At 46.2% G+C, this 24,644-nt stretch overlaps 1 protein-coding gene and 1 non-coding gene across 2 annotated transcripts in view; both read right to left on the bottom strand.

Moving 5' to 3' along the window:
* The window catches only part of EPHB1 (EPH receptor B1), a 652,092-nt gene that overhangs the window by 5,072 nt on the left and 622,376 nt on the right, over positions 1-24,644 (bottom strand). The window contains 3 exon segments of the mRNA XM_029062965.2: positions 1,942-2,097; positions 3,495-3,688; positions 9,591-9,740. Of these exon segments, the coding sequence (XP_028918798.1) occupies positions 1,942-2,097; positions 3,495-3,688; positions 9,591-9,740 (500 nt within the window).
* LOC114817143 lies at positions 17,934-18,040 on the bottom strand. The gene has a single exon (XR_003764993.1). It is a non-coding gene; the product is annotated as a U6 spliceosomal RNA (small nuclear RNA).

Here is a 24,644-nt window from a genome sequence, read left to right as displayed (position 1 = left end):
ACTATGCCCCATATAGGTCATCCTTTCAACAATATGATGTCAGAGTAGCAGAATTTTATTCTATTGATTTCATTCATCTTATACTTTCCAAGAGAAAAGTGCTATTAAAAATAAACTTAAATACATATTTGTGTACATGTAGACGTATACATACATATTTTCCTTGGAAATAGTCCCTCATATATTTGTCCAGAAATGATTTCCTTGGAAATAGTCCTTCATATATTTGTCCAGAAACGATTTAACCTATGTTAATAGAGAACTTCTGGTGTCATTCACTTTACTACTAATGACACCTCATTAGAGGCTAATTGGCTGATTTATTTTTGGTATTTGTGTGTGCTACATAAAATCAACTCTCTGTTAATGGAGGGGAACCCATGGACCAGGTACTGTTCAAAAACGGGGAATACAAAATAAGATGTCAGTCAAGCAGTCAATCGTATTTATTTAGCACTTACTGAGTGTAGAACACTGTACTAAGCGCTTGGTAGACTAGAGTATAACAATATAGCAGACACAATCCCTCCCACAACAAGCTTAAAGACTAAATGGGGAGACAGACATTAATATGAATAACTAAATTACAGATATGGACATTAGTGCTGTGGGTGGATAGCAAGGGGAAGAGACTGAACTACGCAATGGAGAGAAGCAACATGGCCTAGTGGAAAGAACACGGAACCGGGAGTCAGAGGCCCTGGGTTTTAATCCCGACTCTGCCAATTACTTGCTGTGTGACCTTGGGCAAGTCACTTAACTTCTCTGTGCCTCAGTTCCCTCATCTGAAAAATGGTGATTAAGACTGTAAGTCCCATGTGGGAATAGAGGCCGCATCCAATCTAATAATAAATAATAATAAACATGTTATTTGTTAAGGGTTTACTATGTGCCAAGCACCGTTCTAAACATTGGGGTAGATAGAAAGTAAACATGTTGTCCCACGTGGGGCTCACAGTCTTAATCCCCATTTTACAGATGAGGTAACAAAGGTACAAAGAAGTTAAGTGGCTTGCCCATGGTCACACAGCAGACAAGTGGCAGAGCCGGGATTAGAACTCAACTCCTCTGACTCCCAAGCCTGTGCTCTATCCATTAAACCACACTGCTTTGTATCTACCCCAGTGCTTAGAACAGTGCTTAACTGTTAATAGTATGTGCTTAACAAATGCCATCATCTTCATCATCCATCAATAAGGAAGAACTGAAGAGGAAAGGCATGCTTGCATTTAACCCAAGCTTAAAAACATGTCTCCCATGAGTAATGCACAAAGGAGATAATAATAATAATAATGTTGGTATTTGTTAAGTGCTTACTATGTGCAGAGCACTGTTCTAAGTGCTGGGGGAGATACAGGGTCATCAGGTTGTCCCACGTGAGGCTCACAGTTAATCTCCATTTTACAGATGAGGTAACTGAGGCACGGAAAAGTGAAGTGACTTGCCCACAGTCACACAGCTGACAAGTGGCAGAGCCGGGAGTCGAACTCATGACCTCTGACTCCGAAGCCCAGGCTCTTTTCCACTGAGCCACGCTGCTTCTCATCCTCAACCTACTCAAAGGTAATTGAGAATTGACTGTACATACGTATCTGTGGACAATTTATTTTTCTGACCATTTTCCTGAATCTCTGTCAATCAATGGTATTCCTTGAGCACTTACTGTGTGTCGAGCACCGTACTAAGCGCTTGAGAAGATACAACAGAGTTGGTCGACAAGATCCCTGCCCACAAGGGCCTTACAGTCTAGAGGACACATTCCCATTTTTAAATCGTAGAATTCCTTTGTTTTCCCATCTGGATACTCTCTTTGTTGCCTTTATGTGTCTGGGAGGCCCGAGGAGGAAAATGGAGGTCTTCTCCTCAGCCTCACCCTGGAGGAGAACGATCAAACTCTACAGCGACTGTATGGTCAGGAAGGGCGGTGGTGGGGCCACTTACTCTGATGACATCTGAGTAACCAGCTGGAGAGAGGTGAACCCAGCAGTCAGGAAACTGTCCCTGTACTGGACCATTTTAATGGCATTGAGCCAATCATCCACTGAGGTAAAGGCAGTGAAATCTGGGATGGAGCGGTCTAACAGTGGCTGGGAAGGCCTGAAATGACAGAAATGATCCAGGGTTAATTTGCACGTGAGGGCAGGGGTCGGTGGAGGCCGCAGGCTGGAAAAAGGCCGAAGACAAAGATCAGACAGGACAACATTCAGAGGAAGAAATGTAGATGGTGCTGGGCTAGGTTGGAGTGGGGAAAGCACGAGCTACAGCTGAATAAATAGGTTCTGCGTCAGAAGTCATCTAGTCCAGACCTCTGCCTTCTGAAAAGACTGCAAGGCTCCAGTTGTGTGAATCTTTCTCTCCTATCTTGGAAGATCTTCTTATCTCTGGCTCCCTCTCCCTTCTGCATCATCTCCACACTTGGATCTGTTATCTTTGGGTACTTGATAATTGTCCCACCCTCAACCCCACAGCACTTATGTACATTTTTATTTATATTAAGATGTGTTTCCCCTCTAGGCTGTAAGTACTCTGTGGGCAGGGAACACGTCTGCTAACCCTCCCCAAGAGCACAGTACAGCACTCTCCACACAATATAAATACCAATGATTGACTGATTGATCTTCTGGGAAGGGAAGTCTGGAGGAACCTCAAGATCTAGTCGGTCTCCAGAAAACCTCACGGCCAGGAAATTGTTCATTATTCCTATCCAAACTAGTCTGGAAATTTTTGTTCAGGCTGTGTCTGAATTTTCCTGTATCTCTCCCAGTGCTTAGTGCTTGACACACAGTCAGCGCTTAACAAATACCATTATTCTCATTACCACTATTATTATTATTACTATTATGTTCCTCTGGTGGTCTTCTCTCTTACCCCTTACCATCTACTATGGTTTGCAGCTAAAAGACTAAACCTTGAACATATAACTAGTTAATGTAAAATCAGCCTCTTCTTGGCAGGCAATTGTGTCTGTAATAGATCCAGCCATTTTTCCACTGCAAAAATCCCCAACTCCTTGTATTCCCTCCTTAGCCTTGGGTTACGCGTTCGCCATTTTCCCACTGCGTGTGGTGAGAGGTTTGGAAACAGACTACATGCTTTACACCAAAGAACCGAAGTGGTACACGGTAGATTAAACATTCATTGCCTAGTTTAACGTGTGCTGCAGACTGGCAGGCATGAAAAAGCCATTCCATTTTTGCGCTCTGAAGGTTAGGTTGGCCATTGTTGAGGAAGGGAGAGGCTTCAAGTTGGCCTACTTCCTCCCCAAGCGGTAACATCCACAAAGACAACCAGAAGGAACCCTGGGAGAAGGAAGCTGACAGGATCTGACTTGCCTGGACCTGGTCTCTACTCTTTCCCACTGCCCACCCACTCAGTCTAAAAAGAAACCCTATCGATAGGGAGTGGGAATCAGAGACCCACCCCTCCGACCCCTCCCAACTCATTCGCCCTCCCTTCGATCCCCTCCGGAGGTATCCCGGAGTCCTGCCACTCACACGGCGGTGATGGTCGCCACGGTCTTGAGACTTGCTGGATTCCTGATCATCTTATCCAAGGTGTTGACGATCTCTGTGAAGCGCGGTCGAGTGTTGCGGTCCTTCTGCCAGCAGTCTAACATGAGCTGGTGCAGGGCAGCTGGGCAGTCCATGGGAGGTGGAAGCCGATAGTCCTGTTCGATGGCATTGATCACCTGGAAAGAAATGAGGAGTCAGAGCCGTTCCGCAACAGAAGTGTTGCTTGGCGGCTAGAGAGCCCTAGCTCAGTCGGGCAGTAAAGTCAATCGGGCACTCAATCCGTCAGTCAATTGTGTGGGCAAGGAATGTATCTGCCTATTGTTAAGCACTTACTATGTGCCATGCACTGTTCTAAGCACTGGGGTAGATACAAGGTAATCGGGTTGTCCCACCTGGGGCTCACACTCTCAATCCCTATTTTACAGGTGAGGTTACTAAGACACAGAGAAGTTAAGGGATGTGCCCAAAGTCAGATAGCTGACAAGTGGTGGAGCCAGGATTAGAACCCACGTCCTCTGACTCCCAAGCTCCCCTAAGCCACTCTGCTTTCTCGTATTGTACTCTCCCAAATACTTAGCACAGTGCTCTGCACACAGTAAGCGCTCAGTAACTACCATTGAATGAATGAATATTTGAACGCTTAGGGTGTGCAGAGCGCTCTACTAAGCCCTTCGGAGAGTACAGTGTAGCAATAAACAAACCCATTCCCCGCCCACAGTGAGTTTACAGTCTAGAGTGGAGACAGACATTAATATAAATAAATGAATTACAGATAGGTACATAAGTCCTGTGGGGCTGGGAGGGGGGATGAACAAAGAGAGCAAGTCAGGGCGACGCAGAAGGGAGTGGGAGAAAAGGAAAGGAGCGTTTAATCAGGAAAGGCCTCTTGGAGGAGACGGGCCTTCAGTAAGACTTGGAAGCAGGGGAGAGTCGTGCAATGACAGGAGCAACTTCTGTGTGTAGAACTTTGTACTAAACACTTGGAAGAGTAAAATGAAGTTATGATCCATCAAGGAATTGTATTTATTGAGCCTTTAGTGTGTGCAGAGCACCGTACTAAGCACTTGGGAGAGTTCAGTAGAATGAGAAAACAGACATATTCCCTGCCCACAGTGAGCTTACGTCTGGAGGGGGAGAAACTTTAATACAAATAAATTATGGATCTATGTACCTCAATGCTTGTGGGATTTGGGCCAAGGGGAGTCGTAATTTGATTGGACTGATGGACCACTGTTCATATTACTACTTAGTAGACTGTAGACTCTAAGCTCTTTTTCATCCATCAACTCTATTACATCGTGTTTTCCCAAGCACTTAGTACAGGGCTCCGCACAGAATAAGTGCTCGATAAATGCCATTGAGTGATGGATGAAGAGACTCTGAAGTAGGGCATCCTACCCACCATTCCTCTAGAATGCAGTGAATCTCTGGTATGCTACATTACAGCACCACTGCTAGTATTCATTCATTCAATCGTATTTACTGAGCGCTCACTGTGTGCAGAGCACTGTATTACGTGCTTGGAAAGTACAATTCAGCAGCAGATAGGAACAATCCCTACCCAACAATGGGCTCACAGTCTAGAAGAGAGGAGACAGACCAACAAAACAAGTAAACAGGCATCAGTAGTGTCAATATCAATAAATAGAATTATAGATACATAATAGAATTATAGATGCACAGGCTAGTAGTGAGCCAGTGCTACCACTGTAGTGTAATTTACTAGACTACTCTCCCATGAGCTCAGTACAATGCTCAGCTCATAAGTGCTCAGTACATACCATAAATCAATCAACTGATTGCTCCCATTAAAGAAAGTCTCATTTGTCATGAATAAATTGCATGAAGGAGCATACGTGGCCTCGTGGAAAGACCCCAGGGATGGGAGTCAGAGAACGTGGGTTCTCCTCCCGGCTCTGCCACTTGTCTGCTGTGTCACCTTGGGCAAGCTGCTTAACTTCTCTAGGTCTCAGTTACCTCATCTGTAAAATGGGGATTAAGAATATGAGCCCCATGTGGGACGAGCTAATTACCTTGTGTTTAGGACAGTGCTTGGCACATAGTAAGTGCTTAACAAATATCATGATCATAATTATTGTTATTATTATTATAGAGCACGGGCCTGGGAGTCAGAAGGTCATGGGTTTTAATCCCAGCTCGGCCATTTGTCTACTGTGTGACTTTGGGCAAGTCACTTCACTTTTCTGGAACTCAGTTACCTCATCTGTAAAAAGGGGATTGAGTCTGTGAGCTCTATGTGGGACAGGGACTGTGTCCAACCCAATTTGCTCTCACCTATCTACCCCAGAGCTTAGTTCAGAGCCTGGCGTATAGTAAGCGCTTCACAAATACCACAGGTATTATTATTAGAAGCAGGCAAAGTGCTGTGAGGAAACCAGGGTGTGAGGAGGTTAATTTGAGCTCCGATGTTTCAATAAAACTGCAGGTCTTCTCCACGGCCCCTGCCACTCTCATTACCTCTGTCTATCAAACCCAAGCAGTCAAACCTCCAGGTTTCTCTCTGGCTGACAAATTCTATGTCCACGTTCAAATGACTTCTGGGCTCCTGAAGTCCAATTACCAGTGCTCTGACTTCCCTTTGCAATTCTCTTTCCAAAAGCCTTTCAATTGTCATCTGTAAAATTCTTCCCAGCTCCACTGCTTCAGTAGTTTCTAAAGAGAAAGGCTGATTCTGGAGCAGTTGGGTCATCCTTCCTATCCCACAGCTTAGGGGGATTACCAGATGAGTGGAATAGAAAACCCATGGGATGTGCCCTCTGCATCCTCCCCTTGCCAGGTCCGCTAACAGCAGGGAACTACCATTATTATCTGGATCTTGCACTGGCGAGATGGACAGAAAGTTACATCGAATTTACAGATAATACCTGATATAGAGCATTTGAAAATCAAGCATCAAAATTCCACTGGTGTCCATTGGAACCTGGTAGTCACAGGACCTGGGTTCTAATTCTGACTCCTCCGCATGTCTAGTGTGTGAGTTTGGGCAAGTCACTTAACTTCTCTGTGCTTTGGTTCCCTTGTCTGTAAAATGGGGATTAAGAGTGTGATTTCCACATGGGACATGGACTGTACCCAACCTGATTAGCTTGAATCTACCCCAGGGCCTAGCACAGTGCCTGAAACGGAGTAAGCGCTTAACTATCATCTCTACGTAGATGATACTCAAATCTGCATCTCCTCCCCTTTTCTCTCTCCCTCCCTCCAAACTCATATCTCCTCCTGCCTTCCGGACATCTCCACCTGGATGTCCTCCCACCACCTAAAACTCAACATGTCCAAGACTGAGCTCCTGATCTTCCCTGATCAAACCCTGTCCTCTCCCTGACTTTCCCATCGCTGTGGATAGCACTACCATCCTTCCCATCTCAGAAGTCCACAACCTTGGTATCATCCTTGACTCCGCTCTCTCATTCATCCACACATCCAATCTGTCACCAAAACTCTAATCCGTCACCAAAACCTGCCGGTCTCACTTTCACAACATCGCCAAGATCCGTCCTTTCCTCCCCATCCAAACTGCTACCTTGCTGGTACAATCTCTCATAACATCCCAACTGCATTTTTGCATCGGCCTCCTCTCTGATCTCCCATCCTCCTGTCTCTCCCCCACTCCGTCTATACTTCACTCCACTGCCCGGATTATCTTTCTTCAGAAATGATCTGGGCACGTCACTTCCCTCCTCAAAAACCTCCAGTGGTTGCCCATCAACCTTCGCATGAAGCAAAAACTTCTCACTCTTGGTTTCTAAGCTGTCTATCCCCTTGCCCCCTCCTCCCTCACCTCCCTTCTCGCCTTCTACAGCCCACCCCGTACACTCTGCTTCTCTGCCGCTCACCTCCTCACACCTGTCCTGCTGTCGACCCCAGCCCACGTCCCACCACTGACCTGGAATGTCCTCCCTCCTCACTTCTGCCAAACTAACTCTCTTCTCTTCTTCAAAGCCCTATTGACAGCTCGCCTCCTCCAGAAGGCCTTCCCAGACACTGAGCCCTCGCTTTCCCTCTGCTTCTCCTCCCCTCCCCATTCCCCCTACTCCCTCCCTCTGCTCTACCTCCTTCCCCTCCCCATAGCACTTGGGTATATTTGTATATATTATTTATTACTCTATTTCATTAATGATGTGGTTTATTAATGATCTATGGTTCTATCTATCTATTTTGATGGTATTGATGTCTACTTGTTTTTATTTTGTTGTCTGTCTCCCCCTCTTAGACTGTGAGCCCGAGATTGGGCAGGGATTGTCCCTATCTGTTGCCGACTTGTACTTTCCAAGCGCTTAGTACAGTGCTCTGCACACAGTAAGCGTTCAATAAATACGATTGAATGAATGAATGAATGAACCACTATATTTACTCCAAACCAAACCTGTAGCACTTGTGCACATATCCCTAAACGCTCCCATTCCCCCATCTGTAGCTCATTTTAATTTCTGTGTCTATTTATTGTTATTGGGTTCTCCAAAATGCTTAGTACAGTGCTTTGCACACAGTAAGTAATCAACAAATACCATTGATGGATTACTCGATTGTTTATCATCCTCAAAAATGTTTTTTGACTTGTAAGACTTGATTTGCCTTGTCCCTCTAGAAGTAAGCTTGTTTTAGGCAGGGAAATAATAATAATAATAATAGTGGTATTTGTTAAGTGCTTACTATGTGCCAGACACTGTACTAAGTGTTGGGGTGAATACAAGCAAATCAGGTTAGACATAGTCTCTATCCCTCATAGGGCTCACGTTCTTAATCCCCATTTTCCAGATGAGGTAACTGAGGCACAGAGAAGTAAAGTGACTTGCGTAAGGCCACACAACAGAGAAGTGGCAGAACCCGGATTAGAACCCATGACCCTTCTGACTCCCGGGCCCGGGCTCCCCACTACGCCATTGCTGCTTCTCTATCAACTATCAACTCTTTTACTTTGCACTCTTCAAAGCATTTAGTGCAGTGCTGTGCACAAAGTAAGCACTCGATCAATACTATTGATTGGCTGATTGATCGAAGAGGCGGGGGGAGGTGGAAATGAGGCAAAGAGCACACTTTGCAAGTAAGCACTCAACCAATACTATTGATGGATCAATTATCTTCCACAAAAATGATTTACCGACTGGTAAGACTTGATTTGACTCTTCCCATGTTTGTCAATGTTATGGTGAAGATGCCACTGATGAGAAGGAGTAATAATTATGGTATTTGTAAAGCGCTTACTATGCGCAGAGCACTGGTCTAAGTGCTGGGGTAGATACAGGGTAATCAGGTTGCCCCACCTGGGGCTCACAGTCTTCATCTCCATTTTACAGAGGAGGTAACTGAGGCCCAGAGAAGTTAAGTGACTTGCCCAAGGTCACACAGCAGACAAGTGGCAGGGCCGGGATTAGAACCCATGACCTCTGACTCTCAAATCTGGGCTCTTTCCACTAAGCCACGCTGCTTCTCTGCCATCCTGGGGGATGGTACACAGTTTCCCCCCAAATCCTTATTTGTCCACAGCTTGATATTGTTTAGTGGCAGTCTGATGTCCTCTAGATTGTAAACTCCTAGTGGGCAGGGGACTCATCTACCAATTCTGTTATATTGTAATAATATAATAATCATTTATAATTATTGTAATAATATTGTAATAATAATGATAGTAGTGATAGTGGCATTTGTTAAGCACTTACTATGTGCCAGGACTGTTCTAAGCGCTGGGTAGATACGAGGTAATCAGGTTGGCCCACGTGGGGCTCGGAGTCTTAATCCCCCTTTTACAGATGAGGCAACTGAGGCACAGCGAAGTTAAATGACTTGCCCACAGTCACGCAGCTGACAGGTGGCAGAGCAGGGATTAGAACCCACAACCTCTGACTCCCAAGCCTGTGCTCCTTCCACTAAGCTATTCTGTTTACTCTCCCAAGCACTCAGTACTGTGCTCTTCACACGGTATGTGCTCAAAAAATACCACTGATTCAATTCAATTCAGACTCTCATTTGGTGGGCTATGCTAATTTGCATGGCCGCACTAGAGACTGTCAAACATTCAACCAGGCCTCTTACCACACTTAAGCTCCAAACACTCACATCTTGGTTGGACATATCCCAGTAGGGTCGCTCTCCGAACGACATAACTTCCCACATGACGATTCCGTAGCTCCAGACGTCGCTGGCCGAGGTGAACTTGCGGTAAGCTATGGCCTCTGGGGCTGTCCATCGCACTGGGATCTTCCCGCCCTGAAAGGAAAAAGAAAGACTATTAGGTTGTTCCCGAGTTGATTATTGCTCCAACGTGCTCCTCGGTCTTGACAGCCCTTGTCTGAAAAAATGCATCCCATCTCAGGAGCTTGTTGGTGTCCCCATAGCAACACCAAACGCTTAATTAGTAAGCAATGTTAAGAAGCTGTTGACAATTGGTGAAAATATGCTCAGGTTTTTTAGAAGACACTAAAGAAGCTTGTCCCCACTTCTCCTAAACTTGGGATGCGTGCTAGGTCTATATATATGCTTTATTTTGGGTAATTTAAGGCAAAAATGGAACCCCCCCCCACCCCCCAATTTACACCACACCTCCTTTTTCTGAATTACCCCGGTGGGGAAGCATGATGAAAACTTTAAGGAACTGGGATTGGAAATGAGAATCCTCAGGAGAGACTTAATCACTATCTTCAAGTACAAAAGAAGGGTTAGAGGAGGAGAAAGGTGAGCAGCTGTTTTCCATCTCCACTGAAGGGAGAGCCAGAGGAAATGAACTTAAACCACATCTGGAGGGATTTAGGTTAACCATAGAGAACCACGTCCTGGCGATAAGGATTGTTAAACACTGGAGTAGGTTACTCAGGGAGCCTATGGAATCTCTTTCCCTGGAGATATTTGGGAACAGGGCAGATAACCTTGTGCCTTGGAAGGTTGAGGAGGCAAGAACAAAAACAGTGAGTATTCCCTCGCTCCGCATAGTGAAAAAACATTTTTGCTGGTTGGCCACATCGTCGATAGCAACAATAATAACTGCATGGCTTTGGGGGTGTTCCTGATCCGCTATGAATATTCCTGGCTCTTGGACCACTTTGGATTTTCTAAAGTCCTGATCAGCAGGGCTTTATCTAGGGCTTCGACTTGTATAATCCGTTGCCTCAGTGTGGCTTGTCCTTTCTGCTTCCTGTGATAAACTTCCTTGTCTCGGGCAGTCATCTTCCTTCCATCTCTCTCTCGCCCGGTAGCTTGCTTTTTCAGGATTGTTCAAGCCATCTGTCAATCAGTGGCATTTGTTTGAGGTCTTTCTTGGGGCAGAAGTCTGTACTTAGCCCTTGAGAGAATACAGTAGAGTTGGTAAACACGAACCAATCCTCAAGGAGCTTTCAATCTAAAATAAATGACAGGTTGGGAAAGCAACCCCGTGGAAGGAGAAGAGTGTAGAGAAGCAGCGTGGCTTAGTGGAAAGAGCACGGGCTTGGGAGTCAGAGGCGGTGGGTTCTAATCCCTGCTTTGCCACTTGTCAGCTGTGTGACTTTGGGCAAACCACTTAACTTCTCTGCACCTCAGTTACCTCATTTGCAAAATGGGGATTAAGACTTTGAACCCCACATGGGACAACCTGATAACCTTGCATCTACCCCAGCGCTTAGAATAGTGCTCGGCACAAAAGAAGTGCCTAAGAAATGCCATCGTTCATTATTGTTTTCTTGGTCTCAGTTACCTCATCTGTAAAATGGGGATTAAGAATGTGAGCCCCATATGGGACAGCGATTATGTCCAACCTGATTAGTTTGTATCAATCCCAGTGCTTAGTACAGTTTCTGGCACATAATAAGCACTTTAACAAATATAATAATAAAGATGTGTTCGTAAGGGCTGAGGGAGTTAATACCTAGAGGTTGGAGTACCTAGCTGCTTAGGTGGGATAAGGACTCAAGTGCAGAGTTCAAATAGTATGGAGCGAAAAGGGATGAGAAGATGAGAGATTAAGGCAGGTTTCCTGGAGGAGATGTGATTTTATCAGGGAAAAAGCATTCACTCAATCGTATTCATTGAGCTTACTGCGTGCAGAGCACTGTACCGAGCGCTGGGGCGAGTACAGTATGACAGAGTTGGTAGACACGTTCCCTGCTGTGGCTTAGTGGAAAGAGCACGGGCTTGGGAGTCAGAGGACGTGGGTTCTAATTCGACTCCGCTGCTTGTCTGCTCTGTTTCCTTGGGCAAGCCACTTAACTTCTCTGTGTCTCAGTGACCTCGTCTGTATAACGGGGATTAATATTGTGAGCCCCAAGTGGGACAACCTGATTACCTTGTATTTACCCCAGCACTTAAAACAGTGTTTGGCACATAGTAAGCGCTTAACAAATACCATAATCATTATTATTAACAAGTTAACAGTCTAGAAAGTTCAAAGCTGATACAGAGCCAGAGACACTCCTTTCGTCGTGCCCATCTAGCCAACAGGAGCAGGATTTCGCGACTCCTTGTATTTTGGTGGTAAAGGCCAACATGAGAACATTACCACACGCCTTTCCTGCTGCTTCAAATAACTTGAAATAGCTACCGCTGAGTCAAAGACTCTGGGGATGGGCCAACGTTTCAGTAATATTAATGAGAGATACCCTGAGTCCCCACTGAGTGCAATACCCTGTGTTAGAGAAGCAGCATGGCTCAGTGGAAAGAGCACGGGCTGGGGAGTCAGAGGTCATGGGTTCAAATCCCGGCTCAGCCGCTCGTCAGCTGTGTGACTCTGGGCAAGTCACTTAACTTCTCTGTGCTTCAGTTATCTCATCTGTAAAATGGGCATCAAGACTGTGAGCCCCACGTTCGACAACCTGAGCACCTTGTATTTGTTAAGCGCTTACTATGGGCAGAGCACTGTTCTAAGCGCTGGGGGAGATACAGGGTCATCAGGTCGTCCCACGTGAGGCTCACAGTTAATCCCCATTTTCCAGATGAGGTAACTGAGGCCCAGAGAAGTGAAGTGACTTGCCCACAGTCACACAGCTGACAAGTGACAGAGCCGGGAGTCGAACCCATGACCTCTGACTCCGAAGCCTAAGCTCTTTCCACTGAGCCACGCTGCTTCCCATAAAGGACCTTGTATCCTCCCCAGTGCTTAGAACAGTGCTTTGCACTTAGTAAGCGCTTAACAAATGCCATCATTTGGAATAATACACTAGAAGGCCAAGGTATGTTTCCTCCCCACAGGGAGCTTACCCTCTAATAGGGGAGCATCAGTCAATCCATTAATTCATTCAATCATATTTATTAAGCACATACTGAGTGCAAGAGCACTGAAGAATGCTCTTGGAAAGTACAGTTGGACAACAAATAGAGGCAATCCCTACCCAGCAATGGGCTAAGCCACTGTATTGGTTGAGTAGAGCACTTTACTAAGCGTTTGGGAGAGTAAAATACAATAGAGTCAATAGACACATCCCCTGCCCACAAAGAGCCGACAGAAAGAGAAGCGGCGTGGCTCAGTAGAGAAGCAGCGCGGCTCAGCGGAAAGAGCCTGGGCTTCGGAGTCAGAGGACATGGGTTCGACTCCCGGCTCTGCCACTTGTCAGCTGTGTGACTGTGGGCAAGTCACTTCACTTCTCTGGGCCTCAGTTACCTCATCTGGAAAATGGGGATTAACTGTGAGCCTCACGTGGGACGACCCGATGACCCTGTATCTACCCCAGCGCTTAGAAGAGTGCTCTGCACATAGTAAACGCTTAACAAATACCAACATTATTAAATTAAAGGGAGAGATACACATTAATGTAAATAAATAAGTTATGAGTATGTGTTTAATATGGGGCTGAGGGTTGGGTATTTGTTAAGCACTTATTGTGTACTAAACACGGTCTAAACCCTGAGGTAGATACCAGAGAATCAGGTGGAAAACAGTCCTTGTCTCATAAGGGGTTCACAGTGTAGGTAGGAGGGAGAACAAAGACTGAATCCTTAGTTTGCAGATTAGGAAACTGAGGGACAGAGAAGTTAAGTGACTTGACCAAGGTCACAGGGCAGGCAAGTGGCAAAATCAGGATGATAGCCCTGGGTCTCCTGATCCCCAGATCTGTGCTTCTCCCGCTAGGTCACGCTGCTTTCCAGCTTCGCTATTTCATCATTACTTCACCCCACCTTCCCTCCCTCAGTTTACCTTGTGCTAATCTCTCCGTCCGGGAATCTGCGTTTGATTTTCACAAAAATGCTTTAAAACCGTATGCCTGGTTTATCAGAGTAAAAGAAAAAGAGCCAAGTCCTCCATAATGTAATTTTATCCAAATGCCTACCCTGGCTCAGATATGGAGAAAGGGGAAAGAGGTTAGGCCCCTTCGGGCAGGCATCCAGCATTCCGGGAAGACGACTCAGCCTTGATTTCCCCGGAGAGATGCGTCCGCCTTTGTGCCGGCGTGACATCTGCAGTCCAAATGCCAGTAGGCGAACCAGTCCTTGAGGGCTGTTTAGGGTGGCTGAACCGTTTCCTCCAGGTCACGTCTTCTTCCCCCGGCTTCGCCACGGAGGGGTTAACCCCAGTCCCTAAGGTATGAGACCCCTACCCTCTCTAGGAGGATCTATTTCTAAAGTCAGGCCCGCTCCCGGCCCTCCGCTTCTGGATGACCGTGTGACCCGCACGTGCTATCTTTCACTGCGTGCTCGGGGCCACGCGTGTTCCCAGGTGGGCGAAATCCGCCTTCAGAGCTGTAACTGGGGGTGTCTGTGTACATGGATGTACGCATGTCTCTCCTGAATTGCAAATGAGGAACCCGGGCCTCCCCACGTCTGAAGGAGGAGGCCGTCGGCGACAGCTGCTTGGCTCTGCCTCTTGCATATCAAGTAGGAGCTTCGGCCCCAGGAATCCGGTGCCGAGCGGTGGTCTGGCTGCCTCGAGCTGTTCGGCATCGCTGAGCGCAGGGCGGCCTCCTGTCCTCAGATCCCTCCCCCGGGGAACGTGGCCGTCAACGAGGGAGAGAGGCGTCGGAGCTCGGAGCTGACAGCGCCTCCAGCCGAGCTCTCTTCGCCGCTTTCTGCCCCACACCTACTTGTTTATTTCCTCCTCCCATCCGCTTTCTGTCCTGCCTCACTGGGGCACACTTTCATTAACCTGTTATTTTTTTTCTCTGGTGCTCGATTCTCCTGCGATGCCTCTTCTTCCATTCCTGTCCTCTTCTATTAGAATGTGTGTCCTGTTTTTGTGCATTCCCCTTCTCTTCCATCAGAATGTGTGTCCTTTTTCTGTGTAGTCTACCCCTCTGCTCTGTTTTTTTTTTAAAAAGCAATTGTTAAGCACTTACTTTGGGACAGGCACCGTACTAAGCACTGACATCGATACAAGCTGATCAGGTTGGACACAACCCATGTCCCACATGGGCCTACAGTTTTTATCCCCATTTTAGAGATGAGGTAGCCAAGGCCCAGAGAAGTTAAGTGACTTGCCCAAGGGTCGCACAGCAAAGTGGCAGAGCCAGGATTAGAAGCCAAGTCCTTCAGGCTCCCAAACCCATGTTCTATCCACTAGGCCGCAGTTTCTCTGGTTCCCTTCACTCACCATTTATTGATTTTATTTTAAGATTCTCTCCTTTCTTCCTCCAACTGTTTCTGTTTCACATCCTGTTTGTTCTTTTCATCTGGCTCCATTTTTTCTTTTCCCCTGATCTGAGGATTTGGCTCTCTCTTCCCTTCCTTCCTGTTCCCCATCTCCTTTCCTGCCTCCAACTTTCAAAGGCTCTTTCCTTGAGGACAAGCCCCTGCTTGCACCTCTCAGTGACATATTCTGAAGCTCACTGTGGGAAGCGAACGTGTCTGTTTATTTGTAGTGTCCTCTCCCGAACGCTTAGTACAGTGCTCTGCACTCAATAAGAATTTGCTAAATATGATTGAATGAGTTCAGACACTGATTTACACTCTGACAGGGCATTGGTTTCTGCAGTTCAGAGGTTGTCCAGCCTTTAAGCACTTAACTGTGGTGTTTACTAAGTGCTTACTATCTACCACAAGTAGAGAAGCAGCGTGGCTCAGTGGAAAGAGCACGGGCTTTGGAGTCAGAGGTCATGGGTTCAAATCCCGGCCCGGCCATTTGTCAGCTGTGTGACTTTGGGCAAGTCACTTCACTTCGCGGTGCCTCAGTTACCTCACCTGGAAAATGGGGATGAAGACTGTGAGCCCCACGTGGGACAACCTGATTCCCTTGCGTCTACCCCAGCGCTTAGAACAGTGCTGGGCACATAGTAAGCGCTTAACAAATACCAACATTATCATTATTATTACCAACCACTGTACTAAGCACTGAGGGACATACAAGATAATCAGGTCCCAGGTGGGATTCCGAGTCTGAGTAGGTGGGAGAACAGCTGTTGAGTCCCCATTGCAGAGATGGGGAAACTGAGGCCTAGCGAAGTGAAGTGACTCGCACAAGGTCACAGCAGACAGGTGGCAGAGCCGGGTTTAGAACCCAGGTCCTCTGACTTCCCGACCTGTGCTCTTTCCCCTCGGCCATGATGCTTCTCTAAGTAGTTGATATTCACCCTAGTCTCAGCTCCGCAGAATTTCCGTGGACAGCTGAAATTTCTATTAATGTCCGTCTCACCATCTAGACAGTAAGCTCCTGGTGGGCAGGAATTTTGTCTCCCAGTTCCGTTGTGTGGTATCCCGTCTCTGCCACTTGTCAGCTGTGTGACTGAGGGCAAGTCACTTCACTTCTCTGTGCCCCAGTTCCCTCATCTGCAAAAAGGGGATTAAGACTGTGAGCCCCACGTGGGACAACTTGATTCCCCTTTGTCTACCGCGGAGTTTAGACCAGTGCTCCGCACATAGTAAGTGCTTAACAAATACCAACATTATTATTATTATTACTCTCACAGATGCTTAGCACAGTGCTCAGCTTATAGTGGGAATGCAATAAATACCGTCGATTGATTGATAAAAGCAAGGAAGGTGGAGCCATCAGCTATTTCCCTATGCCAGAGGTTTCAGCACCTTGGTTTGTCACACCTGGGGCAGACAGGCCTCTGCACTCTGAACTCCCCTCTAAACTATAAGATCACTGTGGGCAGGGTGCTCTCCCAAAATTTAGTAATAGCGCTCAAAGCCTTACTGAAAGCACACCTCCTCCAGGAGGCCTTCCCAAACCAAGCCCCACCTTTCCGCATCCCCCACTCCCTTCTGCATCGCCCTGACTTACTCCCTTTCTTCTTCCCCCGTCCCAGCCCCACAGCACTTATGTACATCTCTGTGATTTCATTTATTTGTACTGATTGCTCCGCTATAGACTGTGAGGTAGTTGTGAGCAGGGACTGTGTCTGTTTATTGTTGTATTGTGCTCTTCCAAGCACTTAGTACAGTGCTCTGCACACAGTAAATGCTCAATAACAATGTTGGTTAAGCGCTTACTATGTGCAGAGCACTGTTCTAAGCGCTGGGGGAGATACAGGGTAATCGGGTTGTCCCATGTGAGGCTCACAGTCTCAATCCCCATTTTACAGATGAGGTAACTGAGGCACAGAGAATTGAAGTGACTTGCCCACAGTCCCACAGCTGACGAGCGGCAGAGCCGGGAGTCGAACCCATGACCTCTGAGTCCCAAACCCGGGCTCTTTCCGCTGAGCCACGCCGCTTCTCTAATAAATACAATTGAATGAATGAATGAATGAATGAATGAATGAACGAACGGTAAGTGCTCAGTAAATCTGATTGAATGAACAAATAATAATAATGTTGATATTTGTTAAGTGCTTACTATGTGCAGAGCACTGTTCTAAGCGCTGGGGGAGATACAGGGTAATCGGGTTGTCCCACCTGAGGCTCACAGTTTATCCCCATTTTACAGATGAGGCAACTGAGGCCCAGAGAAGTGAAGTGACTTGCCCACAGTCACACAGCTGACAAGGGACAGAGCCGGGAGTCGAATTCATGACCTCTGACTCCCAAGCCCAGGCTCTTTCCACTGAGCCACGCTGCTTCCCAAATGAATAAAAAGGTGGAGTCTTTCCCATTAGTTTTTGATGGTATTTATTATATGCTTACTGTATGCCAAATAATCTGCAAACTGCAGGGATAATCACAAGATAATTAAATAAATGGAAATAAAATGGAAAGCTCCTCTAGACTCTAAGCTTGTTATAGGCAGGGAATGAGTCTGCTAATTCTGTTGTACTCTCAGAAGCACTCAGTCCTGTGCTCTGCATGTAGTAAGTGCTCAATAAATATAATAATGTTGGTATTTGATAAGCGCTTACTATGTGCAGAACACTGTTCTAAGCGCTGGGGTAGACACAAGGGAATCAGGCTGTCCCACGTGGGGCTCACAGTCTTAATCCCCATTTGACAGATAAGGGAACTGAGGCACAGAGAAGTGAAGTGACTTGCCCACAGTCACACAACTGACAAGCAGCAGAGCCGGGATTCGAACCCATGACCTCTGACTCCAAAGCCCGGGCTCTTTCCACGCTGCTTCTCAAAAAAAAAAAAATGGAACGCTTCACGAATTTGCGTGTCATCCTTGCGCAGGGGCCATGCTCATCTTCTCTGTATCATTCCAATTCTAATATATGTGCTGCCGAAGCGAGCACTGATCACTGATCGATTTGATAGGTACAGTTATTATCCCGCACAGGGTTCGCAGTCTGAGAAGCAGGGAGAACAGTTATTTCATCCCCATTTTAAAGATGATAAAACTGAGGCTCAGAGAAGTAAAGTGACTTGTCCAAGGTCACACTACAGACCAGTAGGGGAGCCAGAACTCGAAACAGGACTAGTGTTGGGTTCCTTCCACTAAGAAGTGCAGATAATGGAAGTCTCAGGGTGGACGGGAGTAGATACGAGGGTTTGAAGTGAGTCACTGTTGAAGGAACGACCAAATCCCGGTGTCGTTGGAGTATGGGGATAACAAGTCCATCAATTGATCATATTTGAGTGCTTACTGTGTGCCGAGCACTGTACTGAGCTCTTGCGGGAGTACGATTCGACAGTTGGCAGCCACTTTCCCTCCCCACAAAGAGCTTACCGTCTAGAGGGAGAAACGGACCTTGATATAAATGAATAATCGCAGGTAGGTACATAAGTGACAGGGACGTAACGTACAGAGAAGTGGCACAGCGCAGTGGATAGAGAACGGGTCTGGGAGAAGGTCATGGGTTCTAATCTTGGCTCTGTCATTTGTCTGCTGTGACCTTGGGAAAGTCACTTCACTTCTCTTAGGGCCCTAATCTGTAAAATAGAGATTGACACCGTGAGCCCTATGTGGGACAGGGATCATGTCCAACCCGATTGCCACCCCGGTGCTTAGTACAGTGTCTGGCACATAGCGCTTTAAAAATTCCATTATTATTATTATTGTAAGTGCTGTGGGGCTGAGGGTGGGGTGAATAAAGTTAGTGTTGTTTGTATTGTCCTACTTAGTCTGTACAACTCTACCCCCCCCTCCCGTCTCCGCAGCTAAACCCTCTTCTCCCCCCTTTCCCTCTCCTCCTCCCCTTCTCCCGTCCCACCCCCTCAGCGCCGTACTCGTCCGCTCGACTGTATATATCTTTATCACCCTATTTATTTTGTTTATTTTGTTTAATGAGATGTACATCACCCTGATTCTATTTAGTTGCCATTGTTTTTATGCGATGTTCTTCCCCTTGACTCTATTTATTGCTACTGTTTTTGTCTGTCCGTCTCCCCCGATTAGACTGTGAGCCCGATGTTGGGCAGGGACCGTCTCTATCTGTTGCCGACTTGTCCATTCCAAGCGCTTAGTACAGAGCTCTGCACATAGTAAGCGCTCAATAAATACTATTGAATGAATGAATGCATGGAGTTGATACCTATTAGAAATCTTCGCCACCCGCAAGAATTTTACAGTCTAGACAGGGAGAGAGTGTTGTCCCTCATTCACAGAAGTCCCAGCATGGAACTCGATCTAAAATTGGCCAGTAGAGTCAGAGGGGGGTTGCTGATGGGTCTGTGACCAGATGGCTGGGGTAATTATCAGGCCACTGCTCTCCCCTGGCCAGTGAAATAGGATGTAATTGGTGATAATTATAATAACCATCATAACTGTGATATTTGTCGAGCGCCTACTGTGTGCCAGGCACTGGGCCAGGATAGAAGCAAACTGGGTTGGACACAGTCCCTCACCCACTTGGGGCTCACAGTCTCAATCCCCATTTTACGGATGAGGGAACTAAGGCACGGAGAAATGAAGTGACTTGCCAAAGGTCACAAAGCAAATAAGTGGAGGAGCTGGGATTAATAATGGTGGCATTTGTTAAGCGCTTACTATGTGCAGAGCACTGTTCTAAGCGCTGGAGTAGATACAGGGCAATCGGGTTGTCCCACGTGAGGCTCACAGTCTTCATCGCCATTTTACAGATGAGGTCACTGAGGCACAGAGAAGTTAAGTGACGTGCCCACAGTCACACAGCTGACAAGTGGCAGAGCGGGGATTCGAATCCATGACCTTCTGATGCCCAGGCCGGTGCTCTATCCACTCTGCCATGCTGATGGATTTGTAGTTGGGGATATGTCTGTGAACAGAGGGCTGGAGTGATCGACAGGCCACTGTTCTCTCCTTCTGCATTCCTGGTCCAAAAAGGGCACGTTATCCATATATTAATGATTTACATTTATGTCTGTCTTCCCCTCTAGTTGTAAGCTTGTTGTTGGCAGAGAACGTGTCTACCAAATGTGTTGTACTGTACTTTTCCAGTAGATCCATCCGTCAGTGGTATTTATCGTGCACTTACTACGCGCAGAGCTCTTTACAAGGCGCTTGGGAGAGTTCAATGCAACAAAGAATTAGTACAGTGGGCTCTGCATTCACTAAGCAGCCGATAAATACCATTCACTGCTTGATATTCCACCTCTTTTTTTATGATATTTATTAAGCACTTACTATACAGCCAGCCACTTGCTGGCTTAGTCGATACAGCCTGGGCCTGGGAGTCAGAAGGTCATGGGTTCTGATCCCAGCTCCGCCAAGTATATACTGTGTGACCTTGGGCAAATCACTCCTCTGGGGCTCAGTTACCTCATCTGTAACGCGGGGATGAACAGTGTGAACCCCATGGGGACAGGGACTGTGTCCAACCTGAATAATTTGTGTTTACCCCAGGGCTTATAAGAGTATTTGGCGCTTAGTAAGCACTTAACAAGTATACTAATGAATTATCTCCCACGTAGGGCTCACATTCTTATTTCCCATCTTACAAATGAAGTAACTGAGGCCCAGAGAAGTGAAGTGACTTGCCCAAGGTCACACGGCAGACAAGTGGGGAACCGGGATACGCAGTATTGATGGAGCATCACGTAGGCAGAACGCTGTATCAGGTGCTGTGGTAAGTTGAAATACAAGAGAAAGATGCAACCACTGAAGAACTCAGGAACTTTATTATGACTTTCTGATAAATTACTATGCCTGAGGCTCCTGGAGATAGGTTGACAGCCTTCTTATTCCTGTAGTTTGATGTTTAAATAATATTTCCTCACTAGTGACTGGTGGAGGCCCAGAGTCATATCAGACCTGGGAGATATATGACTGTTCTCATGCCAAGGACTGGGTCTATTGCAGTCCCCGGCGGCTAGTCTCATCCCCACCCTTGGCCACCGGATACAGCTATCAGGATTTAGTAGCTAAAGAGATGTGGCTATTGGCTAACCGTTTGCTACAAATATCGGTCAACACAGTGACCCGGGCATTTTTGCATCATCTTTTCCTTTTCCTGAATGGTTCAAATCGGCTGGGTGGTCAGCCCGGGAATACGTTAGACGCCGTAGTGGATCCCTGATCAAAGTCCGTTCATGTGCGCTTGTGTCGCTCAGCCAACTGTCATTTATGGAGGCCACAGAGTACAGAACACTGTACACAGAACAGTACAGAACATCAAAACCTCCCCCACTTCAAAGCACATCTCCTCCAAGAGGCCTTCCTAGGCTAAGCCCACTTTTCCTCATCTCCCACTCCCTTCTGCGTCACCCTGAATTGCTCCCTTTCCCCCTCCCCCCTCCCAGCCCCACAGCACTATGTCCTTATCTATAATTTTATTCATTTGTATTGTCTGTAAGCCCGTCAATGGGCAGGGATTGTCTCTCTCTGTTGCCGAATTGTACATTCCAAGCGCTTAGTACAGTGCTCTGCACATAGCGCTCAATAAATACTATTGAATGAATGTCTCTCCTCTCCGCTCTAGACTGGAAACACATGCTGGGCGGGGAAGGTCACTGTTTTTTGTTGTATTGTGCTTTCCCAAGTGCTTAGTACAGTGCTCTGCACACAGTAAGTACTCAATAAATAGGATTGATTGAATGAATGAACGGATGAAGTTCCTCTCCTCACTCTCCTCTTATCTCTCTGCCTGCTCCTTCTCAGTCTCTTGGGTGAGTTCCTCCTCTGTCTCCCTCCTCCAGTTGAGGGGGAGGTCTCTCAGGGTTCAGTTTGGGGTCCCCTCCTATTTTCCATTTATATCACACTCCCCTTGGAGAATTCATTAGCTCCCATGGCTTCGGCTGTCATTTCTATATGGATGATTCTGAAATCAATCTCTTCGGCCCTTACATCTTCCCTTCTCTACAATCTCACATTTCCTCCCGCCTTTCAGGACGTCTCTACTTGGATGCCTCGCCGACAACTCAGACGTCACACGTCCAATCAAACAATCAATCACTGGCATTTATTATGCACTTACTGTGGGCAGAACACTGTACTAAGCGCTTGGGAGAGTACAGTACAATGGGTAGACACTATCCCCGCCCAGAGGGAGTTTACACACTATGGGGGGAGACAGACAATAAAATAAAGATTGAGCACGGGGCTGGGAGTCAGAAGGTCATGGGTTCTAATCCCAGCTCAGTCGCTTGTCTGCTGTTTGACCTTGGGAGAGTCACTTCACTTCTTTGTGTCTCAGTTAACTCATCTGTAAAATGAGGATGGAGACTGTGAGCCCCACATGGGACAGGGACTGTGTCCGACCTGACTTGCTTGTAAACCACCCCGGTGCTTAGTACAGTGCCTGGCACATAGTAAGTGCTTAACAAATACCATTATTAATTTCTCTATATACATTTATATTTATACACACACCTATATATGCATATATAGGTGTGTGTACATGTACAAATACATGTATATACCTTTAATATACATCTTTAATATATATATTAATATATATCTTACATATATAAAGATGTGTGTATATATTTATATATAAATATACTTTTATTTTCACCCCAACCCCATAGTGTATATATATTAATATACATCTATATATATACTAATTAATATATATATATACTATATTAATATATATACACTATGGGGTTGGGGTATATATTAATATACATCTTTATATATATATATACTAATTAATATATATATATATATATATATATATATATATATATATATATATATGCTATGGGGTTGGGGTGAAAATAAAAGTGCTTATGGGTTACAGAACCAAGGGCATAGATCATGCATGATTTTAGGAGGGCTTTGAAGGGTGGAGAGAGTGGTGGTCTCTGCTTTGAACAGGGAGGGAGTTCCAGGCCAGAAGGGGGATATGAGAAGGTGTTTAGCACGAGAATTGATTGACCAATTGATTAACTGAGAATAACGAGAAAGGTGTTAGCTGAGTGGAGTTTGCCGTTTGAGTTGTAGCACTTACGTACATATCTCTAAATTATATTGTATAACTTTTCTATTTACATAAATATCTGTCTCTGCCTCAAGACTCTACGCTCTAACCAAGAAGCTGAATGGCCTAGTGGACAGAGCCCAGGCCTGGGAGTCAGAAGGATCTGGGTTTTAATCCCAGATCTGCCAACTGTTTGCTGTGAGTCCTTGGGCAAGCCATTTTACTTCTCTATGCCTCATCTATGAAATGGGGGTTAATTCTGTGAACCCTATGTGGGACAGGGACTGTGTCCAAACTGATCTGTTCGGATCTGCTCCAGCACTTAGAATGGGCCTGGCACATAGTAGGTTCTTAACAAATATCATAAAAAAGTTAGTTGTGCGCAGGGAATGTGTCTCCCAGATTCGAATCCCCGCTCTGCCCCTTGTCAGCTGGGTGACTGTGGGCAAGTCACTTACCTTCTCTGGGCCTCAGCTACCTCATCTGTAAAATGGGGATTAAGACTGTGAGCCTCACGTGGGACAACCTGATTATCCTGTATCTAGCCCAGCGCTTAGAACAGTGCTCTGCACATAGTAAGCACTTAACAAATACCAACATTATCATTATCGCTCTCCAAAACACTTAGTACGGTGCTCTGCATATTGAAAGGACTCGATAAATGCCACTGATCGATAGTAGGAGCTGAGTGAGGTAAGGTAGCAAAGAGATTGCTGATAAAATGTCTTAAAGTTGATGGTAAAGAGTTCAAAAAAACCCTCCGCACCTTTCCACCCAAAACCCTTTATCCTGCAGATTTTCTCATCACAGTTGACACCACCACCATCCTCCCTGTCTCAGAAGTCTGGAAACATGGCATTATCCTTGGCCCACCTCTCTCTCAACATGCATATCCTGTTGCTCACCAAATCCTGTCAGTTATACCTTCCTAACATATCTAAAATCTATCACTTCTTCTCTATCTAACTGCCACTCTGCCAGTCCAAACATTTTCATTCATCATTCATTCGTTCATTCAATCGTATTTATTGAGCGCTTACTGTGTTCAAAGCACTGTACTAAGCGCTTGCATTTTCCACATCCCACCTTGACATCATCCGCCTCACTGACCTCCCTGCCTCCAGCTTCACCTCTTCTTCACTCGGATGCCCAGATCATTTTGCTAAAAAAAATTCTATTTACATCTTTTCTCCAAAACCTATGATGGATGCTTATCCATGACCACATCAAACAGTGACTCCTCGCTACCGGCTTTAATGCATTCCACTAGCTCTCCCCCTTCTACTTAATGCTGCCCATTTCCTACTACAACCCGACCCAAACAATTTGCTCCTCTAATGCCACCCTACTCTCCGTACCTCAGTCACGTCTAACTCGCCATCTACCCCTTGCCCAGGTTCTCCGGCCCTCTCCTTTCATAACTAAAGAACCCCATTCTCCCCGTTTTTAAAGCTCTACTTAAATCATATCACCTCTGGAAGCCTTCCCTGACTGATCTTTCATTTCCCCTCTCTTTTTCTTATGCCTTACGTTCATACCCTCTAAGCGCTTTAGATAG

This window comes from Ornithorhynchus anatinus, chromosome 1 (genome assembly GCF_004115215.2).
Source record: "Ornithorhynchus anatinus isolate Pmale09 chromosome 1, mOrnAna1.pri.v4, whole genome shotgun sequence".
NCBI lineage: Eukaryota > Metazoa > Chordata > Mammalia > Monotremata > Ornithorhynchidae > Ornithorhynchus > Ornithorhynchus anatinus.
Note: the sequence above shows the minus strand (reverse complement) of the source record. Positions and strands in the feature narration are given on the sequence as shown.